At 39.4% G+C, this 21,590-nt stretch overlaps 1 protein-coding gene across 1 annotated transcript in view; it reads left to right on the plus strand.

The window, feature by feature from the left end:
• LOC126355586 (cGMP-dependent protein kinase, isozyme 1) overlaps positions 1-18,264 on the plus strand; it is a 1,149,467-nt gene extending 1,131,203 nt beyond the window's left edge. The window contains exon 14 of the mRNA XM_050005953.1: positions 15,482-18,264. Within this exon, the coding sequence (XP_049861910.1) occupies positions 15,482-15,577 (96 nt within the window). The 3' untranslated portion in view covers positions 15,578-18,264. The remainder of the gene's footprint in view (positions 1-15,481) is intronic.
• Positions 18,265-21,590: the final 3,326 nt, after the last annotated feature.

Consider the following 21,590-nt stretch of genomic DNA (forward strand, 5'->3'; position numbering starts at 1 on the left):
TTGCAGTGTCTGGGCTCAGTTGTTTCTGTTGTGTTGCGTGTTTTTGTCCTGTTTTGGTTTCCTGTGGTGTCGTTGGTGATTCTGCCTTGTCTTCTGTCCCATGCCCTTTTCTGGACGGGGCAGCCGTGGTAGCTGGCTGTGTGGCCGCCTCCGCAGTTTGCACACATCAGGGGGTCCCCCGGTTTCCGGGTACAGTCCCTGGAAGCGTGGTCCCCCGCACAGCGGACGCATTTTGGCGGCATTTCGCAGTCAGCGTTAACGTGCCCTATGACCTGACAGTTAAAGCACTGCACTGCCCTTGCTCTTTGCTTTAATGTTTCGGGCGTGACTGTGAGGGACATGAGGCGTGTTTCTTGGAATAGTTTCCGATGATGGGGCGTGTCTATGAGTGTTACGAGGTACAACGGGTTACGGACGCTTGACCCATGTTTCCGCACTGACCGCACGTCGTAGCCTTTCGTTGTTATGGCCTCTTTGATATCAGCGGGGTCTGTGCGGGCGGGAAAGCCTCTGAACACAACTTTGAGTGTCTTTATTGCACCTGTTGGGAATGTGTAGTGTGGGGTTTTGTTAGTTTTGAGTGTCTCTTTGATTTTGGTGTAGTGGTCTAGTGTTTTTGTGGTGATTTTTATTTTATCGCCTCCTGCTGACTTGGCCTCGAAGTGGTCTTCTCCCACAGCGGCTGTGATGAGGTCGTATAGTTGTTTGTATGTCTCTGTGAAAGTCGCTACAATGGGGGGTAGTTTCGTGTGTTTTTCTTGTTGTCTGTGTGTGATTTGTGGTTGTGTGTGATTCAGGGTTTCTTCTCCATCTCCCAGTAGGGAGAATCTGTTGTTTGTCGCGCTTAGACCGGTCGGGGGCGGGGCCGCCGTGACGCGCGCGGTCTTCCGCGCGAGCTGGAATTCCCCGCCCTCGGTCAGCGCATCTGTGGCCTTCATGGTATGTTCGCTCTCTGTTCTGTGTTCTGACTTGTCTTGTGGTTCGGGTTCGTTGGGCGAGTCTACGTGTTCTGTTGTAGTGTGTGTACGGCTGGTGTGTGTGTCTGTGTTTGCAGTGAGGCTGCTTGGGCCGGGATTTGGCTTTGCTGTTCCTTCGCTGTGGTCTACCTCTTTGCTGGGGCCTGCTACTACTTGTTCTGTGGGACTTGTCGGCGAGTCTTGCGGCGTAAACAGGGGGAACAGAGGGGGCATTTCGGTCCCTCTGCTTCCCCTGGTGGCGCGCTTCGGTGACTTCGCCCGTCGTTTGATATTTGTGGATTTGTCGGCAGTTGGTTTCGGGAGGATTTTGCGTTCACCCTTTCTTTTTGTAGACTGTTCTTGTCTGGCCTTCTCCCTGCGTTTCTCGGTGCGTATCACCCTAGCCATAATCTTCCTCTCCTCTGAAGGGGCTAAGTGAGGGAGGACGTTGTGGATTAGAGGGTTGCTCAGAATTGAGCCAAGCCCTTGCATGTCTGTACGCCTGATGGTGAAGCCAGTCCCTGTCGTCCTATTCACTTCCAGCCTGACGCTGTCTTCCATGCCCGGACCGGAAAAGGATGCAAAGTCAAAAGCTGCCAGAGAGTGTCGGTCGTCACCTTCGTTGGCACCGTATACGTATCCGGTGCCGAACCGACCCTAACGCCTACCACGCGCGGGTATCTGGCCAGTGACCAGGCCCTGGCGTGTGAATGCCCTACACCTCGGGGGAGCAGGTAGAGCACCTGCGGCAGCGATGGAGTACTCGAGCCAGCCGAAAAAACGGCCCGCGACAGCAAGGACACGCGCGCCAAAACCGCGCCAAACCACAACTCGCGGAACACGACAATTTTTGCCCACAGGCTGCTGATAGATCAGCCACCTGTCCTGCTCCAATCTTCCTGTAACTCCGCTCCTGATTTTAGAAAATCAGGAGCTCGGAAACCTCAGTGCGAGTAAGTGTCCGGCAGATCTGCGCGGACAAACAAGCGACTGATCCCGCAAGCGGGTTCCTGTGGCTTGGTGCAGTACCGTACGCGCTCCTGCAGCCCAGCACGCGATCACCGCACAGTACGGCTGTCACCAAGCGAGTCGGGTTCGGTCGCGGCGGCGGCCGATTTAAATACCCTCCGCCCGCGGCGCGCTCCCTCCGCCGTCAGCGCCCCGCGCCACGGTAGCGCGGTGGAACAGATTGCGACGGCGTCTGAGATGACGTCGGTGTGATGGCTCTGTCCGCCGTGGTCGTCACAACTATGCGTTTGCTCGATTTACTCTTGATTAACCCAATCGCTGGTTCCCAAGCCTTGCTAAGATTATAGCCACAGTCACGGTTTATGAGGTCGTCATTGGTGCGAATTTCGATGGCCTCTCTAACAACGCTGTCCCAGTATCTCGACGTCTGTACCAGAATCCTCGTGCGGTCATACTCCATAGCGTGATTTTCCGACAAACAATGTTCAGCGACCACCGACTTGCTCGGATACATCAGTCGAGTGTGCCTCTGGTGTTCACGGCATCGATCCTCGACGGTACGCATCGTCTGACCAATATACGACTTGCCACATTGACACGGAATCTGGTACACGCCGGCCTTCCTCAAACCGAGGTCATCTTTGGCGCTCCCCACCAGTGCACGAGTTTTATTCGGAGGACAAAACACAGTTCCGACCCGGTGTTTCTTCAGAATGCGGGCGATTTTCCGCGGGAGTGCGCCTGTGTATGGAATAAATGCAGTGCCTACCATCTCCCTCGTGACTTCATCCATCTCAACAGGTTGTGTTGCAGTGGTTGGGCGGAGAGCACGTTGGATCTGCCACTCTGAGTACCCATTTTTCTCCGAAACACAATTCTCAGATGTTCCAATTCCTGGGGTAGACTCTCTGTGTCAGAGATAGTGCGCGCCCTATGTACTAGAGTTTTAAGTACCCCATTCCTCTGTTAAGGGTGGTGGCAGCTGTCTGCGTGCAAATACAGATCAGTGTGTGTTGTCTTTCGATACACCTCATGACCTAGGGTGCCGACAGCCCTTCTGACCAAGACGCCAAGGAAAGGTAATTTACCCTCCGTTTCAGTCTCCATAGTGAATTTTCTGTTGGGGTGTATGGAGTTTAGATGTGTAAGAAAGTCAAGGGGTTTATCCATACCATGTAGCCAGACGACGAACGTGTCGTCCACGTAACGGAAAAAGCAAGTAGGTTTCCATTCGGATGACGACAGGGCTTCCTCCTCGAAGTTCTCCATGTACAAATTCGCTACCACCGGTGAGAGTGGGTTACCCGTGGCGACTCCCTTCGTTTGTTCGTAGTATTCTCCATTAAAAAGAAAATACGTGGAAGTCAAGACATGCCTAAAAAGTTCAGTGGTATTCTCGTCAAACCTCTGACCAATCAACTCTAGCGACTCTCGCAGGGGTACCCTCGTAAACAAGGAAACGACGTCTAAACTCACCATGATATCTGACTCATCCAACCTGAAGCTATCAAGGCGTTTAACAAAATCCACGGAATTACGGATGTGATGAGGGCATTTACCCACATAAGGACTTAATATTCCCGTCAGGTATTTGGCCAACAAATATGTAGGTGCCCTGATGTTGCTGACAATAGGGCGTAATGGTACCCCCTCTTTGTGAACCTTCGGGAGTCCATATAGTCTAGGCGGTACCGGACCTTGGGGTAACAATTTCTTAGCGTCACCCTCCGGTAAATCTGCGTCCTTGAGAAGAACCCTTGTCTTGTTCTCCACCTTCTTTGTAGGGTCAACGCTGATCTTCCAGTAGTAATCGTCATTTAGCAGGCTCTGCATCTTATCAGTGTAGTCCTTATGGGAGACAACAACTGTAGCATTGCCTTTGTCAGCAGGTAAGACAACAATTTCAGAGCGTTCCCACAGATCACGAATGGCCGCCCTCTCTTTACTGCTGATATTTGACTTCATCGGCTTGGATTTCGTCAACGCACGACAAGTTTCACGACGTATTTCCTCGGCTGATTCTGGCGGAAGTCGAGCTGCAACCTGTTCAACAGCACTAACAATTTCTGCGACCGGACTGAACTTGGGGGTGGGAGCGAAGTTGAGACCTTTCTGCAAAACCGAGACTACATCATCACTCAACACCATGCCACTCAAATTGATGACAGTCTTACACGGGACCTGCAGAGATGGTTTGTCAAGGAGACGTGAGAACTTAGCTGTTTGACGTCCCGTAGCCTTCTTATGGGCGGAATCAGCTGACACCCAGGTGAATTCACTATGGAGACTGAAACGGAGGGTAAATTACCTTTCCTTGACGTCTTGGTCAGGAGAAGGGCTGACGGCACCCTAGGTCATGGGGTGTATCGAAAGACAACACACACTGATCTCTAGTACATAGGGCGCGCACTATCTCTGACACAGAGAGTCTACCCCAGGAATTAGAACATCTGAGAACTGTGTTTCGAAAAAGTGGGTACTCAGAGTGGCAGATCCAACGTGCTCTCCGCCCAACCACTGCAACACAACCTGTTGAGATGGATGAAGTCACGAGGGAGGAGGTAGGCACTGCATTTATTCCATACACAAGCGCACTCTCGGGGAAAATCGCCCGCATTCTGAAGAAACACCGGGTCGGAACTGTGTTTTGTCCTCCGAATAAAACTCGTGCACTGGTGGGGAGCGCCAAAGATGACCTCGGTTTGAGGAAGGCCGGCGTGTACCAGATTCCGTGTCAATGTGGCAAGTCGTATATTGGTCAGACGATGCGTACCGTCGAGGATCGATGCCGTGAACACCAGAGGCACACTCGACTGATGTATCCGAGCAAGTCGGCGGTCGCTGAACATTGTTTGTCGGAAAATCACGCTATGGAGTATGACCGCACGAGGATTCTGGTACAGACGTCGAGATACTGGGACAGCGTTGTTAGAGAGGCCATCGAAATTCGCACCAATGACGACCTCATAAACCGTGACTGTGGCTATAATCTTAGCAAGGCTTGGGAACCAGCGATTGGGTTAATCAAGGGTAAATCGAGCAAACGCATAGTTGTGACGACCACGGCGGACAGAGCCATCACCCCGACGTCATGTCAGACGCCGTCGCAATCTGTTCCACCGCGCTACCGTGGCGCGGGGCGCTGACGGCGGAGGGAGCGCGCCGCGGGCGGAGGGTATTTAAATCGGCCGCCGCCGCGACCGAACCCAGTTCCCCCTGAGCAGCCATAGCGTACGGATCTCCGTGCCGGCACGTTCACAGGAGCTCAGTCCGTCAGTTCACGTGATGATGGCGGCATGTTTGATCGCCGAAATATTGTGCCCGTTGGACACTATAGACCGGCAGTACACCCGTGGTTATTTTGATTATGAATAAGCTTGGTCAATTCAGTTCAATTCAATTCATTGCTCACAACACATAATTTTACATGCATTTGCATTTGCAACTAAGTATAAAGTTTTTACATTTATAATTCTTTTTAGTTTACATTATTTCATATTACATTGTAATTCATGATAAATGTGTGTGTGTGTGGGGGGGGGGGGGGGGGGGGGGCGAAAATAGAACCCTGAGGAACACCAAACTGTATATTTCTTATACTTGACCTTCTCCTATCCAGTCTTTCTCGATTAGAGTACATAATTTCCATGCACTGTTGTCTACCCTTTAAATATATTTATAGCGATTGCATGAGTTTTCCAGTGACACCACTCTTAGCAATTTTTGGTAAGAGCACATCATGATGTATACTCTATCAAAAATCCTTGAGAGGTCCAGGAATGCTCCTGCTGCTTGGGATTTTTCATTTATCTTTTTCAAGTACATTATAGACAAATTGCACTGCTGCTGACGTGGTACTTCAACCTCTTCTGAAACCACACTGTAAATTACTTAATATGTCAGCATTGTTGTAATGTTCCAAGTTTTTTTACATTCTTTTCTCTATCAGTTTGCTGAAAGTTGAGGTTAGGGCAATGTGTCTGTAGTTCTGTACATGCTTTATTTCTCCCTTTTTTGTACTGATTTCACTAACAGTTTCAGCTTGTCAGGGAACACACCATCTTAGAGAACATAGTTTATTAGATGAACAAGTGGTTTCATTAGTTTGAGTTTACATTTATTCAAAAGACATGGAGAAATTTCATCAAATCCTGCTGATTTTTTGTTTCTGAGGTTATCAATAAGCTACTAATGTCATATGTGCTTACTGCAGGTAGTGTACTGCAGTTCTCTTTGTTACAGGACTCAAATGAGTGTCATATATCTTGTTTCATAGAGACACATTTTTGACAGTGTCTATGAAGTAATTATTAAAAATATTGCTGACTAGAAGAGGATCAGAGATATCTTTATTACTCACAGTTAACTGTACCTTATTAATTTTAGTATCTGTTTCATTGCTTAATTACTTAATTACTTCTGATTTTATTTACAATTGACCAGCAAGTCTTTGAAAGGTCACCTGAACCTCATATCTGTTGGCAGATTCTTTCTGATTTTAATCTCCTTTTTGTGATACTTATATTTGTACTGCTTGTAGTGTTTTTTATGTAACTCTGAGTTAGTCAGTCTGTGTAGCTATACATGTCTTCCATTTTTTTCTTTCACATCGTTTGTTTTAAATTCGAATGGCACAGGTTTTGATTTTGAAGGTTGATTTTGCTGGATACTCACTTTTTTTTTAATGACATTGCTGTATTTAAGTGCTCAGTCATAATTTCTGTGAACATGTTCCATTTATTGTTGACCCCAATGGTAGTCACAACTGATTCCCATTATTCCTGGCTTAAACTGTGTCTTAGTGTAGCAATGTTGTTTGCAGATAATATTCGCCTGTGCTCATACATGTTTCTTGGTTTGAATTTGGTATTACGTTTTAGTAGTAGTGTTTGGCCTAAATGATCTGAGAGGTGACCATTTATTATGTCTGTGGACATGATGTGGTCATAATTTGTGATAACATGACCAGTTGAACTACTATGTGTGTTAGCTATTCTGGTGAGTACTAGTCCAAGAAGATCTTTAGCGCCATGAGACAGGATACAATCTGTAAAACATTTGCTTTCCTGACCGTCATGTAAAATGTTGGTGTTCATATCTCCCAGTATAACAAGATTTACACCTGTACAGCCTGACATTAATTTACTTAAAACTCCATCAAGTGATTTCAGGAAAGCATCAAAGTTGCCACTGGTGGATCTATATACAACTATAATATAGAAAGGAACAGTGCAAAATGTGATTTTAAAAATTACAATTTTGATATCATTGTCAACACACATTTTCTTGGGTAGATGGCAACACCACCACCACCTATATTGTGTGTTTAGCAGTAGAACGTAGGTAGGTTGTAGCCTTCTAATTTGCAACATTGACTGTTTTTCACTGTTTTCTAGTGTTCTGTAACTACTACTACATGTGGAGGTAGTGCTGTGATAAATGATTCAAAAGCATCTATTTTGTTTCCTACAAACTGTACATTATAGTGCAAAAGTGATAAATTACTCTTGTGTGGACTGACTTCTGCTGTACACTTGCATCTGGTGTTCTGCTGGTGGAAGGTTTTATTGTCTCAAAAAAAAACATTGCTCTTCTTCTGCTGATGTATTGTTTCACTGACCTGGCATTTCATGATTGTTTTTCCCAAGTATTAGTTATTTTTGTCCTTGAGAGGGATGGCCTCTGTTGCAGAACACTCCACATTCAATATGCTGTTCACTATTTGTTGGATATGTTTAATAACTAAGTCCTTCCCTAGTCTGTTGAGACGTAAGACATGAGATGTGTGGAATCTTCTTTCTACGCAGTTTATGTCCACAAATATAACATTTTTAAATCTTGTCCATATATTTACGATTTGTTTATTTGCACTTCACTCTTCTTTATTAGCACACAACCAGAATGGCAAGTCATGTCGATGTGGAACAGAGAAGATGAAGAACATGAAAAAGTCGTTATTTGTTGTTACCGTTTTCATATCATGGTTCATGGAAGTCACTGCCTAAAACTTTGCACCTGGTTTCACTATGCTAGTTATTTTGTGACTGCTTCTAGACTGAAATTTGGCTGCTATGTTCTGTCTTTGACTGTCTGCAAATAGGTTTACTTTACACATTTTTGCTGGTTGATGATAACTACTTCAAGGCCTGCCGGTACATGGATGTTGTGTGGTGGCACTATTTTTATTTTCTGTTAGCATTATGATAAGTTAAAAATATGTATGCACTGCTATGGTAGCCCAATAACATATCTACAGCAATGTAATATTAGCACTGGAGTTATTATTTGGACACTGTAAGAAATTTAGAGCTGTAATATTTCAGTATTTCACAAGGCAGCAGAGTGGTAAATATCATTACAAATAATGTTACATCAAAATCTGTGCATAAATTCACTTGAATTTTATGTGTGTTCATAGATTTTCTTGGCGAATGAGATGCTTGAAGGTCTCTTGGGCATGCAGCCGGGTTGACTGGTCGTTGTAGAATGAATTTTCGATGACGTAACATGCCATCATCATCAGGTTACTCCTGTTGACGTCAGTTCTACAACGACCAGTCAACCTGGCTGCATGCCTTAGAGACCTTCAAGTCACTTGAATTTGTCTCTGTCTCCTAAAATTCATCTTGATCAACAAAAATATCACCCAAGTGATGATGGTTGCATTTCTTGAATCATATGCTCAGTATTCTATCAGTATTTCACCCAATATGGTCACCCGTGTGGTGCTCAGTTATGAAAACCATTTCTGATATGGGAGGGGTTTGTGGAGAGCAGAAGGGGTACATGACAACAACAGATTCTATAGTTTGGTTGTTTTTAAAAGATTTTTTCAGTGGGCTGCTTGAATTTGTCCAAGCCAACAGCACCCTGAATCCCTCCTTGCCTCTTGCGTCCAAAATCTATTTATGCTCTTGTAATACTATAATAACTAAAGCTAGCAATCCCACGCACAATTAAATCTTAAAATATGCATGCAGTTATTGACTACTGAATGACAGAAGTGCACAATTAAAGGGAAAACATGCTATGTCAAATATTGGTGTCTTATTGTGATGCATTTTATTTTATTTTATTTGAAAGCAATGTACAACAACCAGTTTTTCAAAATTCCCCACCAACTTGCAGTAGTTCTGGGTGTTGAGCTGCTCAGCTAAAAATCCATGGATTTAAGAGTGAAGTGGTTTAAATCCATCTGCCAACAAGTTGCAAAACAGTTTTCTGTGGTTTCTCATTTTCAATTTAGGCAAATGCTGGGGCTTTTCCCTTACTATAGGCCACAGCCAATTCCTTCCAAATACCTGTCTTTCCTCAAGATACCAGTTCTCTTAAAGATGTAGCCCCTCTCCTTAAATCAAAAGTATTGCATTGAAGTCAAGCTGCTAAGCATCTCTTTGAAAACTCCCAGCACTAAAAGCCATATGGTAAATACATAATAATCCAAATTCTCCTCATTTAGGCTCATGCATATGTCTGCTGGGACATTCATTAATGCAGAAAATGATCTTTCTTACATTACAATAAGTCACAGGTGCATACTTAAATGAGGAAATTTGGGTGAGTATAAGGGCAGTTAATGCCAGATCCTCTGCATTTCTGCCCTGTACAATTATTCTTGCTTTTCTGTCAATTATTCCAAAAGCCCTGTTGGTAATAATCACATTGTCCCATAAAAGTAGCACTCATGCATTCCTGCTAACTTCCTGAGCTCAGTTCCAGACTGTACAATGAAGAGTGTAAGCTGACCTTGGAGGGTGATGGGAGATTCAAGCATGACTGCTTCGTAGTGGTTTGCCAAAATATAGCAGTGCTAAGTAATGAAATTATATCTCCACATTGTGAAAACATTTTCAAATAAAATGGTTTATTGTTCTTTATGGAAATTTTCATAAAAAATGAAAAACATGAATGTTTTAATGTGTAGATATCTGGAAATAGGTCAGATCTGTTTGTTGCAATTAGATCCAATGTATAGCTATCATGAGGGTTCCAAACTATCAATCCCAGGTAGTTTTATGAGAAGCCATTTGGTAATGCAGCAGAGTGGAAGGTCTAAATCAGAGGCTCATTTGTCTCAACAATGGCATTGGATGTGAATTTGTTGACCTCCACTATATGGTGCAGAATTGTATTGTTCCCCTTATGTACTACACGCAGGAAGCAGCTACTACAGTAGTGGAGAACATGTGTCATGCAAATGGGGATTTTTAGGTAATAGAAACTCTCTTTTGGAATTAGGAATGAATTGTTTACCAAAACTGAAGTTACAATAGCCACAATCTCAGAGTGTACTCATAGATTAGTTATAGAAATGGTTAATATGACATTAGTAATCTGCATGAACATCCAAGGAAGGCTCTCAGAATTATTATTGTTTATTGAAGTTTATAATGCCCAGATGATATTAACAACAGAAAGTTGGTTGAAACCAGCAGTGGATTGCAGTAAAATCCTAAGCAAATATACGAATATTTATCATAAGCACAGGATAATCACCAATAGTGGTGGTATATTTGTTGCAGTAAAGAACCCAATAATATCTAGTGACGTTACCACAATATATGAACATGAATCAATCTGGGCGAAGTTAAGCATCAAACATGAGTCAAAAATGGTAATCTGATGTTTTATAGACTGCCTGGGTCAGGAGCTGTAGTACTAGAGGGCTTCAGAGAGAAAGAACTAGCACAATATTATCGTTAATAACTTTTCTCATCATATTGTTGTAATGGAGAGTGTTAGAGGGGGGTGGGAGAGGGGGGGGGGGGGGGAGAGATGTCATCTTTCCAGGTGTCATTGATTTGGAAAATCATGTTAGGGATTTGCGTGACATGATTCTCCATGTCTTGTCCAAATATTACTTCAAGCACATGGAGAACCAAGTCATGAAGGAAATGTCTTAGACTTCCTAGCAGCATACAGACCTTAACTAATTGGATCGCTTAACACTGAAAAAGGCATCAGTGATCATAAGGCTGTAATGGCAACAATGATCATGGGTTTTATGAGGAATATTCAGAAAAGTAAGTAAATATTTTTGCTCAGCAGGAGTGGCAGGATACCGATTGCAAAGTATATGAGTAGTCAGCATCAAATATTCAGTCATGAGGACAAAGATGTGGAGCACTATTGTTCAATATGCATTAGAAAGGTATGTTTCAAGCAGGGTCTTGAAGAATGGGAAAGACCCATCATGGTCTAATAGGCATGTTAGAAAACTGCTATGTGAACAAAGAACTTTCACCAGATTCTAGAGAAGTCAGAAACCTAGCTAACAAACAAAGGTAGAACAAAGTGAAAATGAGCGTAAGGAAAGCAATGAGAGAAGAGTTCAGTAACTTGGAAAGTAAAATTTTGTCAGTCTGATGAAAAATCCTAATAGGTTTTGCTCTTACACAGAATCAGTAAGCAGTTCGAAAGTCTTGATTCATTATCTCAGTGACCACAGTCACTGAAATGGAAGATAACAGAGAGAAGGCCAGAAACTGAATTCAGGTGTTTCGGAATTATTTCAGTTTGGAAGATTGTGACACATTCCCTCCTTTCAGTCATTGTATGACAGGCAAATAGCAGATAACTGATCACAGAATAGAAAAGCAAGGACAGTCACTTAGTTCTTGAAAGGTATCAGGACCAGATGAGACAGATGCAAAATAACTTGTTCCCCTTCAAGCAGCAGATTACTATAGATCGCTGAAGCATCAATAGGTACCCAGCAACTGGAAAAATATGCAGTCATTCTCATTTTAAAGAAGGGCCATGGGACAGATTCACGTAATTATAGGCATATATTGTTGATGTCAATCTGTTGTAAAATTATGGAACATGTTTCTGGCTCAAGAACTATGACTTATTGGTGAATGAAAATTTCCTCTATAAAAATCAACCTGGATTCTGCAAACAGAGACCTTTGAAAGCCACCTCACCCTGTTCCACCAAGAGATCTGCAGTGCTGTAGCCAATGGTACTCACGTTGACATTGTGTTCCTTAACTTCAGGAAGGCTTTTGACACTATCCCACATTTCCAGTTATTGAAAAAAATATGAGTGTCATACTAGATTAGTGGCTGGATTGAAGACTTCCTTGCACATAGAACTTGACACATTACCCTTAATGGAACAATTTCCACAGATGTAAAGCTAATTTCTGGACTATACCAAGGAAGTGTAAAAGGACTGTTGGTGTTTACAGTGTACATTAGTGATCTAGTAGAAAGTGTTGGAAGCTCTTTAAGACTGTTTGCAGATGAAGCAAGTATCTAAAAGAAAGTAACAATGCCAGAAGATAGTATCAATTTGCAGAATGATGTGCAGTGGACTGGTGAATTGTGGAGGCTTTGGCAGTTTATCCTGAATGTAAATAAATGTGACATATTATGCATATGTATGAAAAGAAATGTACTTGTGTAAAACTGCAATATAGATAACAAACTGCTGGAAACAGTGTTCAATGTAAAATATATAGGAGTAACTGTCAGGAATGACATTAAGTGGAACGACCAAATGGAACAATAGCAAAAAAAGCACAAGTCAGACCGAGGCTCATAGGAAGAATCTTAAGGAAATGTAACTCACGCATGAATAAAATGTCTTATAAGCTGCTTGTTTGACTGATTCTTGAGTATTGTTCATCAGGCTGGGATCCGTATCTGATAGGACTAATAGAAGACATACAAAAAAGAACAGTGCATTTCTTAATGAGGTCATTTAGTCAGTCTGAGAGCATTTCAGAGATGCTCAACAAACATCAGTGGCAGACATTACAAGAGAGATGTTGTGCACCACAGAGAGGTTTACTATTAAAATTTTGAGACAGCACTTTCCAGGGAAGCTCGTATAGTGCAAGCTATTACTTTCTGCTGCACACATCTCATGAAATGAGATGTTTTGGGAAAAAAACCTCATAAAATATTTTTTCAAACCAAAATTTGTTTCTACAAGAAAGATAATTTCTTAAATTATTTTTCTGTTTAGTTTTCACTATTGTTCAGACATTTATCATAGTGGGAAACCAATTTTTCTATGCCTCTTCCAAGAATGATGCCACCAGTGAAGAATCCACAATTGAACACTATTTCTTTGTATTGTTTTCTGCTTGTTGAGGTCCTTCCCAGAGGTGAAACAGTCACTGTGATTTGAAACCATGAAACACTGAGAAAAATACAGAGTGTAATTCAAAACATAAGGTGTGAAATGCATAGTCAAGGCATTGTGATCCTTCATGACAATACACTTCCCCATTATGCTGGTGTACTCAACACCTTATTTGATCATTTTCTTAGGAGCAGGTCAATCACCTGCCATATGGCCTCAGTGTAGCACCTTCTGAGTACCACTTGTTCTTGAACTTGAGCATGATTTTGGAAGAAGATGCTTTGACTGCAATTACAACACAAAAAATAAACTTTCTATGTCCTCTTCTTATAAAGATGATGCCAGTGAAGATAGCACTGTGTAGTGTTCTCCCACTATGACAGATGTCTAAATGATGGTGACTATTATGTAGAAAAATAGTCCACACTATGGTCTTTCTTGTAAAAATAAATTTTGATTTGAAAAAACATTGTCATGAGTTTTATCCAAAATGGTCCCTACATTCCAGACTAGCCTCATAATAATGGACTATAAAATTGATAGTTCTATATCCAGAACTTTAGTAAAAAGCAGCCATTAAAGTTTGTTATGTAAGTTAAGATGCAAAAGCTGAACTGTAATCAGAGATGAAAGCAAGATATTGGAGGAAAAGGTGACAATAATGGGACAAGGAAGCAGAGATAAAAGAAGGGAATACATTTTGAAAATAAGAAGAAAATACAAGGAAGAAAATTGGGAGATGATGCTGATGTAAAGACAAATCAAAACCAAACAGAAAAGGCAAATACAAGAAAAATGTAGAAATAAGGTGATGTAAAAAGCACAGAATAGTACCAGTGTAATTAGAGAGCAGTTGAATAGTGAAAATCAGATATGTGGTGGAGCGATATCCATTTATTCACTCTGTTCCATTGTGTTACATCAACAAGAAGAACCTTCATGGACATGAAAAGAGATAATATATAGACTGATAAAAGAGAAACAACTTTTAGAAACTGTCTCTGTATGCTGCTTAACAATAACCACTGCACTGCTTAGTACCATTTGTGATTACATGGATTGTTACAATTGTTTGATAAAGGCGCTAAAGAAAGTTAGTTACTCTATTTGATTGCATGAAAAAGTCATTTTAAAACAAACAAGAATGAGAACATAAAACATCAGCATGATCTACTCTACAGCACATAACTTTGTGACATTACAATCAATTTTACATAGAGCAATACAGTTAGATAGGGTGCAGATAGTATGAATATCACCATACCTGCATTTAATGCATTTAGTTGTTGGTCTGCTAATTCAGAAATTCATTCTTTAAAATCTGCTTCATGTACATAAAGGAAGACATATTTTATGCACTACATTACCTATGTGCCTTAATTTAAAATATGTATCAAAAGAACTGAGTGATGTGGCGCAGTGGTTAGCACAGTGGAGTCGCATTAGGGAGGATGATGGTTCAAACCTGCATACAGCCATCCTGATTTAGGTTTTTCTTGATTTTCCTAAATCACTTCAGACACATTCCAGAATGGATCCTGGGAAAGGGCATGACCGACTTCCTTCCCCATCCTTCCATAATCTGATGGGACTAGTGACCTTGCTGTTTTGTTCCCTCCCAAAAACCAACCAACCATTGTAGACCTACTTGCCTTCAGAGTTGCTGATAGGCACATATAAAAACAGAAGTGATGCGCTTCCTAGCTGTCAGAACTATTAGTTTCTTCCTCTGGGAAGAGAGAGGGGTACATCTGGGAAGTTTAAAAAGAAAAGGCAGGTCACTCAGACCCCGGGATGAGAAAGAGAAACCCACATGCAGAGAACATGAGGATAGATGAGCCTTTCCTTTGTAATGTTCCCCTCCCACACGGAGGAACTATTAGTTAGGATGTGCATAACCTTTACTCTTATACACATCCATTGGAAATACTGCACAATTCACTTCCTGAAGGCAATTACTGACCATCATTTCTGTCTCATAATTCATTAAGATGTGAAGTACTTCATATCCTCCACTAACAAAGCAATTATTAAGGTGTAGACAATCTGTGGTACCAAAGCACTATTACTGTAACAAAGAGCTGGTGTTCTTTTTTAATAACATAGATAAATAATAAATAGTAGCTGCTATAGCCCTTGTACTATTTCATATAATCAAACAAAGGAAAATCCAGGATTGAATGTAACAATATTGGAGAAGGAAAGTTGCTACTCACCATGTAGCGGTTTCAGTTGCCTGAGACTGCAGACATGTGTGCGAGTAGGATTCGCGAGCGCGCATATGTGCATGCATGCGTGTGTGTGTGTGTGTGTGTGTGTGTGTGTGTGTGTGTGTGTGTGTGTGTTGTTGACAAAGACCTTAATGGCCAACAGCTGTAATTGTGTGAATATTTTTGTTGTGCCTACTGCGACTCAGCACCTTCACTATTTCACATAACAAATTTCTTTTTTTTTTTTTTCAGATAAGAGGCCCTACTGACACATCAAATTTTGATTCATATCCAAAGGATTTAGACATCCCTCCAGATGAATTTTCAAATTGGGATTTGGATTTCTGATATTTCTATGGGTAGTATTAATACAGCAATTACAAAATGGGCCAAAGTTCTTGCATCTTGCTGTAAAACATAGTATTTCCCCTTTGCAGTAAGCTAAGTGGAAATGATATGTTGATATGAATCTAAAAGAATATTTTTATTGCCATTATTTTCAAACACAAATAACTGAACACCAAATACTTAGCTTATTGAAATGAAAATGTGGTGTATGTGAGATACTCTGGATTTTTATGTCTGAATGCGTGTTTTACCTAGTAAACATAACTGATTGAAAGTCAGAACCTGTGTACACTACTCCAGATATTAATTTAAAAATTTAACAGTTTATATTTTTGAGAATTTTTGGAAGTGTAACAATAACATCACTTTTAATTTTCAATAATTGTAAAATGTTTTGTAAATATGTAAATAATTTCAAGCTCTAACTTTTTGCACTGCCAAACAGTATTGATAACAAAGCCATACAATCCCAAAGGAAAATGATCACTATAAAAAAACACTATAATTTTCTGTAAAGCAGATGATGAAAAACAGAGTTAAACAAGTGTCCACAAGAAAATAATGGTCTATTTTATGATAAATGCCACTTTCTTATAAAGTTATTTCCCACTGAAAAGAAACATTTGAAGTTGATAGTCTCCAATCTATCTGTTTGAAATTAAATAAATATCTGAAAAACATGTGACTGAATTGGTTCATATGTAAAATGATTTTCATTGCTGTTTATCAAGATTACCTTTATTGTTTTTAATCATGAGCTTTTATGTTTTTACTTTCTCATCAGTGCTATTACCTTGCTATTTCTTAAATATCTGGAGCTGATATTTACATAAAATCTATCAGAAATAAAAGATATCTTTTCAGAAACTGACTGTTAGATGTAAATTTTCCTCAGATGTTTTCTTTTGATTGAATATCACATTTCCTATGCTACACATTTGAAATCATAACTAGCAAGTTCCTTAAAAACAGTACTAATCATTATTATCCTATGTGCCACCTATTATGTGACAAAGTAATAACTGTACTGTGACATTGGTAATAAAGGGCGAATAGTCCTGAAATAGTCATGAGATCTTTCTGTGCAAATAAATAAACCATAAAAGCTGTACTAAAGCAGGCAAGTTTATAATAACAAAGTTATTTCAAAAAGAGAAATACAACACTATTATGCAGAAAGCGTTAATGATAATGTTTTGTGACAGTTGCAAAGGTGTGAATTTAATTTATTAAAATGTCAGCAAAAGTAATGAAAGGTGCAACACTGGGAAACAAGTCTCTCAATGTACACAAACAGCATTTTTACTTCCTTGGTCTGAATTTTGCCTCTTCAAATGAATTTAAAATTGCTAGTGTCACACATTTTATTGCTAGTAATATTAATTTCAGAAGCCCTTATAATAAGTTCATGAGTATGCCATTCATGCATCTCAATTCCTCCTCTTGCCCACAGTTATTTTATCTGTTATGTCTTATAATAGTTTTTTGCTACATGGTTTGTGCTTTTTATTTAGTTAGTAGTATCAGCCAGTATTCTGACTGTGTAAAGCACCTTCCTGATTATGTACACATCTTTTTAATTAGTGCTTTAATGATTAATTTATCATTGTGCTACAATCTTCTCAATAAATCTGGAGTTTGGCTAGAGTGGAAAAGAATAATCAGAATGAACCCAATTTTATAATGCAATAATTCTGGAAACCACATTAAATATAATTGTACCAGTAATGTCAAAACAGTGACTGAAGGGATATTCTTAATAACTTTTCTTCTGTCCCAGAACTATTCTTACTTTCAGAGCATGATGCTCTTCAGAATACAAACTTATATTTTACAAAAAGAGTTCATATTTTTTGTATTGCCATTGTCCAATTAATTACTAAATGGCAATTTTTTCAGGTAAATAATATTTTCTTTAAGCACAAAGGTTTTGTTAATACAAACTATAGGGCAATATAACATTTAAGCTTTAAAAATATTGTTTAGTTTAGTGCAACTTTATGAAATGTCCTCATCTGTTCTTGTAGATCTGGACTTAACATCACTAACAGTGTTAGTATCAATTCATTAGTAACAATTGTTATCATTTGTTAAAGTGGTTGATACATTAAAAAAAAACAAAAAGTGTCCTTCAGTATAAAAAAATGTATCATTTTTACAAATGTAAAATAAAATATAAGAAATATATTTTTAATCTTAAAATTCTTGTGTTTTGTAATTATTTATTAACTGTAAATAGCACTTACAAGCTAATCTACTGCCCTGTTTGTATAAAAATTTCATCAAGGGCACATACATGATACTTCTTGTGATCACAGAGAGAGATATACAACTTACTTACATAGACAAAATTTCCTTATAACAGCTTGAGAAGTGACAAAAATTCATGTTATACACATGAAAGGATAACCACTTTCTGTAAAGGATCAAAAAAAATTATATGTAGAGAATGGTGTTAAGAAGTTGTAAATTTCAAAAGACATTCTTCAACTATGGCCCAAGAGAGAAACTGTAGACTGTAGAGCAATAAAGGATGTTTAATTATGGAATGAAACACATGAGATTAGAAAATCTGATAACTGAAGTGTGATAAAAGAATTTTAGTAAGTCATCGCTATGGGCATACGAACTTAAAGTACCATAAATAAATAAATAAAATGAAAAGAAGAATTAGCCAAGGCAATCACAGAAAATGAAAGAAAGTTAGTGGTACACTAGAAGAAAAGACTACAGAAAATAGTACCTCAAAGGTCCAGAGAAATAACTCAAATAAGGGAGACTAACAAACAGAGAAAACCAACAACCAAACAATAAAATGAAAGAAGACAGGAAAGAAGGAGAGAGATGGAGATGAAATATGGATAAAAAAGAATGTGTTACACAGCATAGTGACAGAAATATGCATGATGGAGACTGATAAAATATAATAAAAATACTGAGCATCAATTTAAACCCAGTGGTGGCAGAAAAACTTTTGTCGTGGAAAAAATTCCCCCTTTATGAGTTATAACATACTGTTCCCGAAAAGAAAATGGTTGCTGATAACGCATAGTGATCCAGGTGCCTTGTTATTCTACAGAACATTCTGTACAAAAAGATATCGTCTTTTTCTACTATAGATCTGTATCTAAACCCATTTATACTGACAACTTTTTGTATGCCATGCTTATGTGGTGAGAACAGATTGGTGTTGGTGTTGAATATGCCTCAGCTCACAAGTGTCTCTCCTGTTACTGAATTAGGTATTACCAATGCTTATGCTGGAATAGAGATTGTTGATGGTAAGTAAGAGAGTAAATTTTGGAGTGGAAGCAGTTATAAAAGCATGGACTATGTGACAAAAAATTAATTGAGAAATGTCTCACCACCACGTTTTAAACATTTCTGGAGTTAAACAAGGAAGACAAACATGAAAATGGCAGCCAGGGGCATCTAATTAAAGGAATGAATACTAATTAATATTTAAGTCTGATGTCATCAACTGAAATATACAATATTGATTATTTAGTACTCTGATTTCAGTCCTGCTTCTGAAGAACTCTGCCTCTTTCCTTGGCAGTAAATCTGGTAAGTATGTCCCTGTGTTGATGCAGGCTGCAATATCAAAAGAATCTCTAACTTCTGGAGTGTTCTATAATCCATTTCATTCTGTTTTGTGATTATCAAAGCTCTTTTGTCCATATTTACTGTCTTTTTCCCCCTGACCTCTCTTTCCCTAGTCTTAAATCTATTCCACAAACTTTAAATGTATTTAGTTCTGGTGAATCTGCCAGGTTGTATGGCTGTAGTCTATACAATTCTACTGTTCCTAAAGTTTCATCCAAAGCTGTGTTAATCATCTTCAGAGGTGCTCTTGGATCTGTTGAGTGTTGCTGACTGATGGGTTAGATTTTGGAGAGTGACTTAAATATCATGAAAAAGAGGCATGCCCAGCAAAGAAAATGCTTGTGAAAGAAAAGTTTAATTATTGGACTGTTCTCTGTCAAAGCTAAAACTTGTGCCAAATAAGGGAAGAGCAATCACTGACCAACAGTACACTGATGTGTGGAGCATAGAAACGCATAACGGAAAACAGTATTCTATTGATTCTTGCTCTTTTTCTAACAAAAGTACACACAAATTCACACATACAGACACCCACATGTTTGTGTATGTGAATGAATGTACTTTTTCTAGAAGAAGAGCAAGAGCTCAAAAGCTAGTGTGAATACTGTTTTTTGTTATGTGTTTCTATGCTCCACACATCAGTCCAAGGTGAATGGTTGCCTCCCTATTATTTTACATATTGGTTCAACCAAGAATTTCCATTATTGTTAAAGATAAAATTATTGACTCTGTAGAGCTACTGTTAAGTTTCATGGCTTCTTCTTTTCTGTTAAAACTGATTCATGTTTATATATTTTGAAGGCTTCTGTACATAGCTACAGATAATAGTTCATCACTGCAAATTTTGGTTTTGGAAATCATTATCTCATGGTATACTAACTGAAGAACATGCTGAGCCACTGCTGATTATTTTTACTGTCCCTAGTTAACAAATATTTTTGTGCCCTTCAGATGCATTTTATGTCTCTCTTTGTAGTTTAATGTGGACCTTATCAGAGACTTAAATAACCCACATGCCAACAGAGGACTATGTTTTTCCTTATAGAACTGAGGGCTTGTTGACTTAATTTCTTTGTTGATCTAAAAATGGGCCTGATGTTATGTTTCTGTAAAATCTTACTGATTTCATCAGTTATGCATTTCTTTGATCAGTCATGTTTTTAAGAAAAAGGAGAGAAACTGTATTCTTCTATCACTGTGTTTCATCCTTGTCCTTCAGCCTACTTTTATTTGGTCGCAGAACTCTATTTTCTTCTTTTCCTGAATAGTCATTTTTCTGGAAGCTCTGCTTCAGATGTTCTAATTCAGTGTGTACGTATTCTGGTGGGCAATTTTTTTGGCTCTGCCAGCAAGACTTTTAGTGACACCTCTTTTTTGCTATGTATGATGATTGGAGCTCTTATGTAAGCATCTTTTTGAATTTATGGTATTCTCAAGAACTTCATTTTCTGACCTTTCATCAGTCTGACTCACAACTACAACATTCAAGAAGACGATTCTGTTGTCATATTTAATTTCCATGGCAAACTGGATTTTTTTATTTATATTATTTATATAATGAAAGAATTCTTTTCACATTATCTACCATGTGACCAAACCACAGAAGCATAATCCACAAACATAATTGAGATAGTTTCCTATTTGCTTTTTCTATAGCTGACTGTTAGCAATATTCTGTCTAAAAACTAGTGATCACGGGATCCAGTATGTTACCCATTGCAGCACCACTGATTTGTTCATTGAATTTATTGCCCCATAGGAACTGACTAGAAATAAGGCAATGCCTAAATTCCTGGGTAAAATGTCTGTTGTACTGTTCATGACTTAAAACTGGAATTATATTAAATAAAGACACTATGTCAAAGCTTACAAGAACATCTTTAGGAGCTAAGGTCAGCCTTTCCATTCTCTCAATGAAATAACGTGAGTATTTTATACATGAGTCAGTTTTCCCAGTGTATAGTTGTAAATGAGTTGCCAAATATCTTGCTTTTTGAAGCACAGGGGAATTGGTGGCAATAACAAATGGATCGCACAGGAATATAAATTTTATTGATTTTGAGGTAGACCACAAAGTCTGGGAAAGTTTAAAAGGAAAACAGAAGCCATGAAATGTAATGCTATATGGACAGTATCTCTACAGAACAGACAGATAAGTTTTATCTCTGACAGAGAACAATTTGATAGTTAAGTTTTATCTTCGATAAGTATTACACATACCTATCACCCCTCTTTTCACAATATTTATGTTGCTCACCAATATCTGACAGCTGCCTCTATAGCTGAGAGTTCAACTTGCCTGATTTCTCTGTGGAGGACCCAAGTACAACTACTGGTACCACCAAATATTTTTCCTTGATGAGAGGATTGGGTGGGTTGCATTCAGCCTCATAATGCCTCTGAGTAG

Source organism: Schistocerca gregaria, chromosome 1 (assembly GCF_023897955.1).
Source record: "Schistocerca gregaria isolate iqSchGreg1 chromosome 1, iqSchGreg1.2, whole genome shotgun sequence".
Lineage (NCBI taxonomy): Eukaryota > Metazoa > Arthropoda > Insecta > Orthoptera > Acrididae > Schistocerca > Schistocerca gregaria.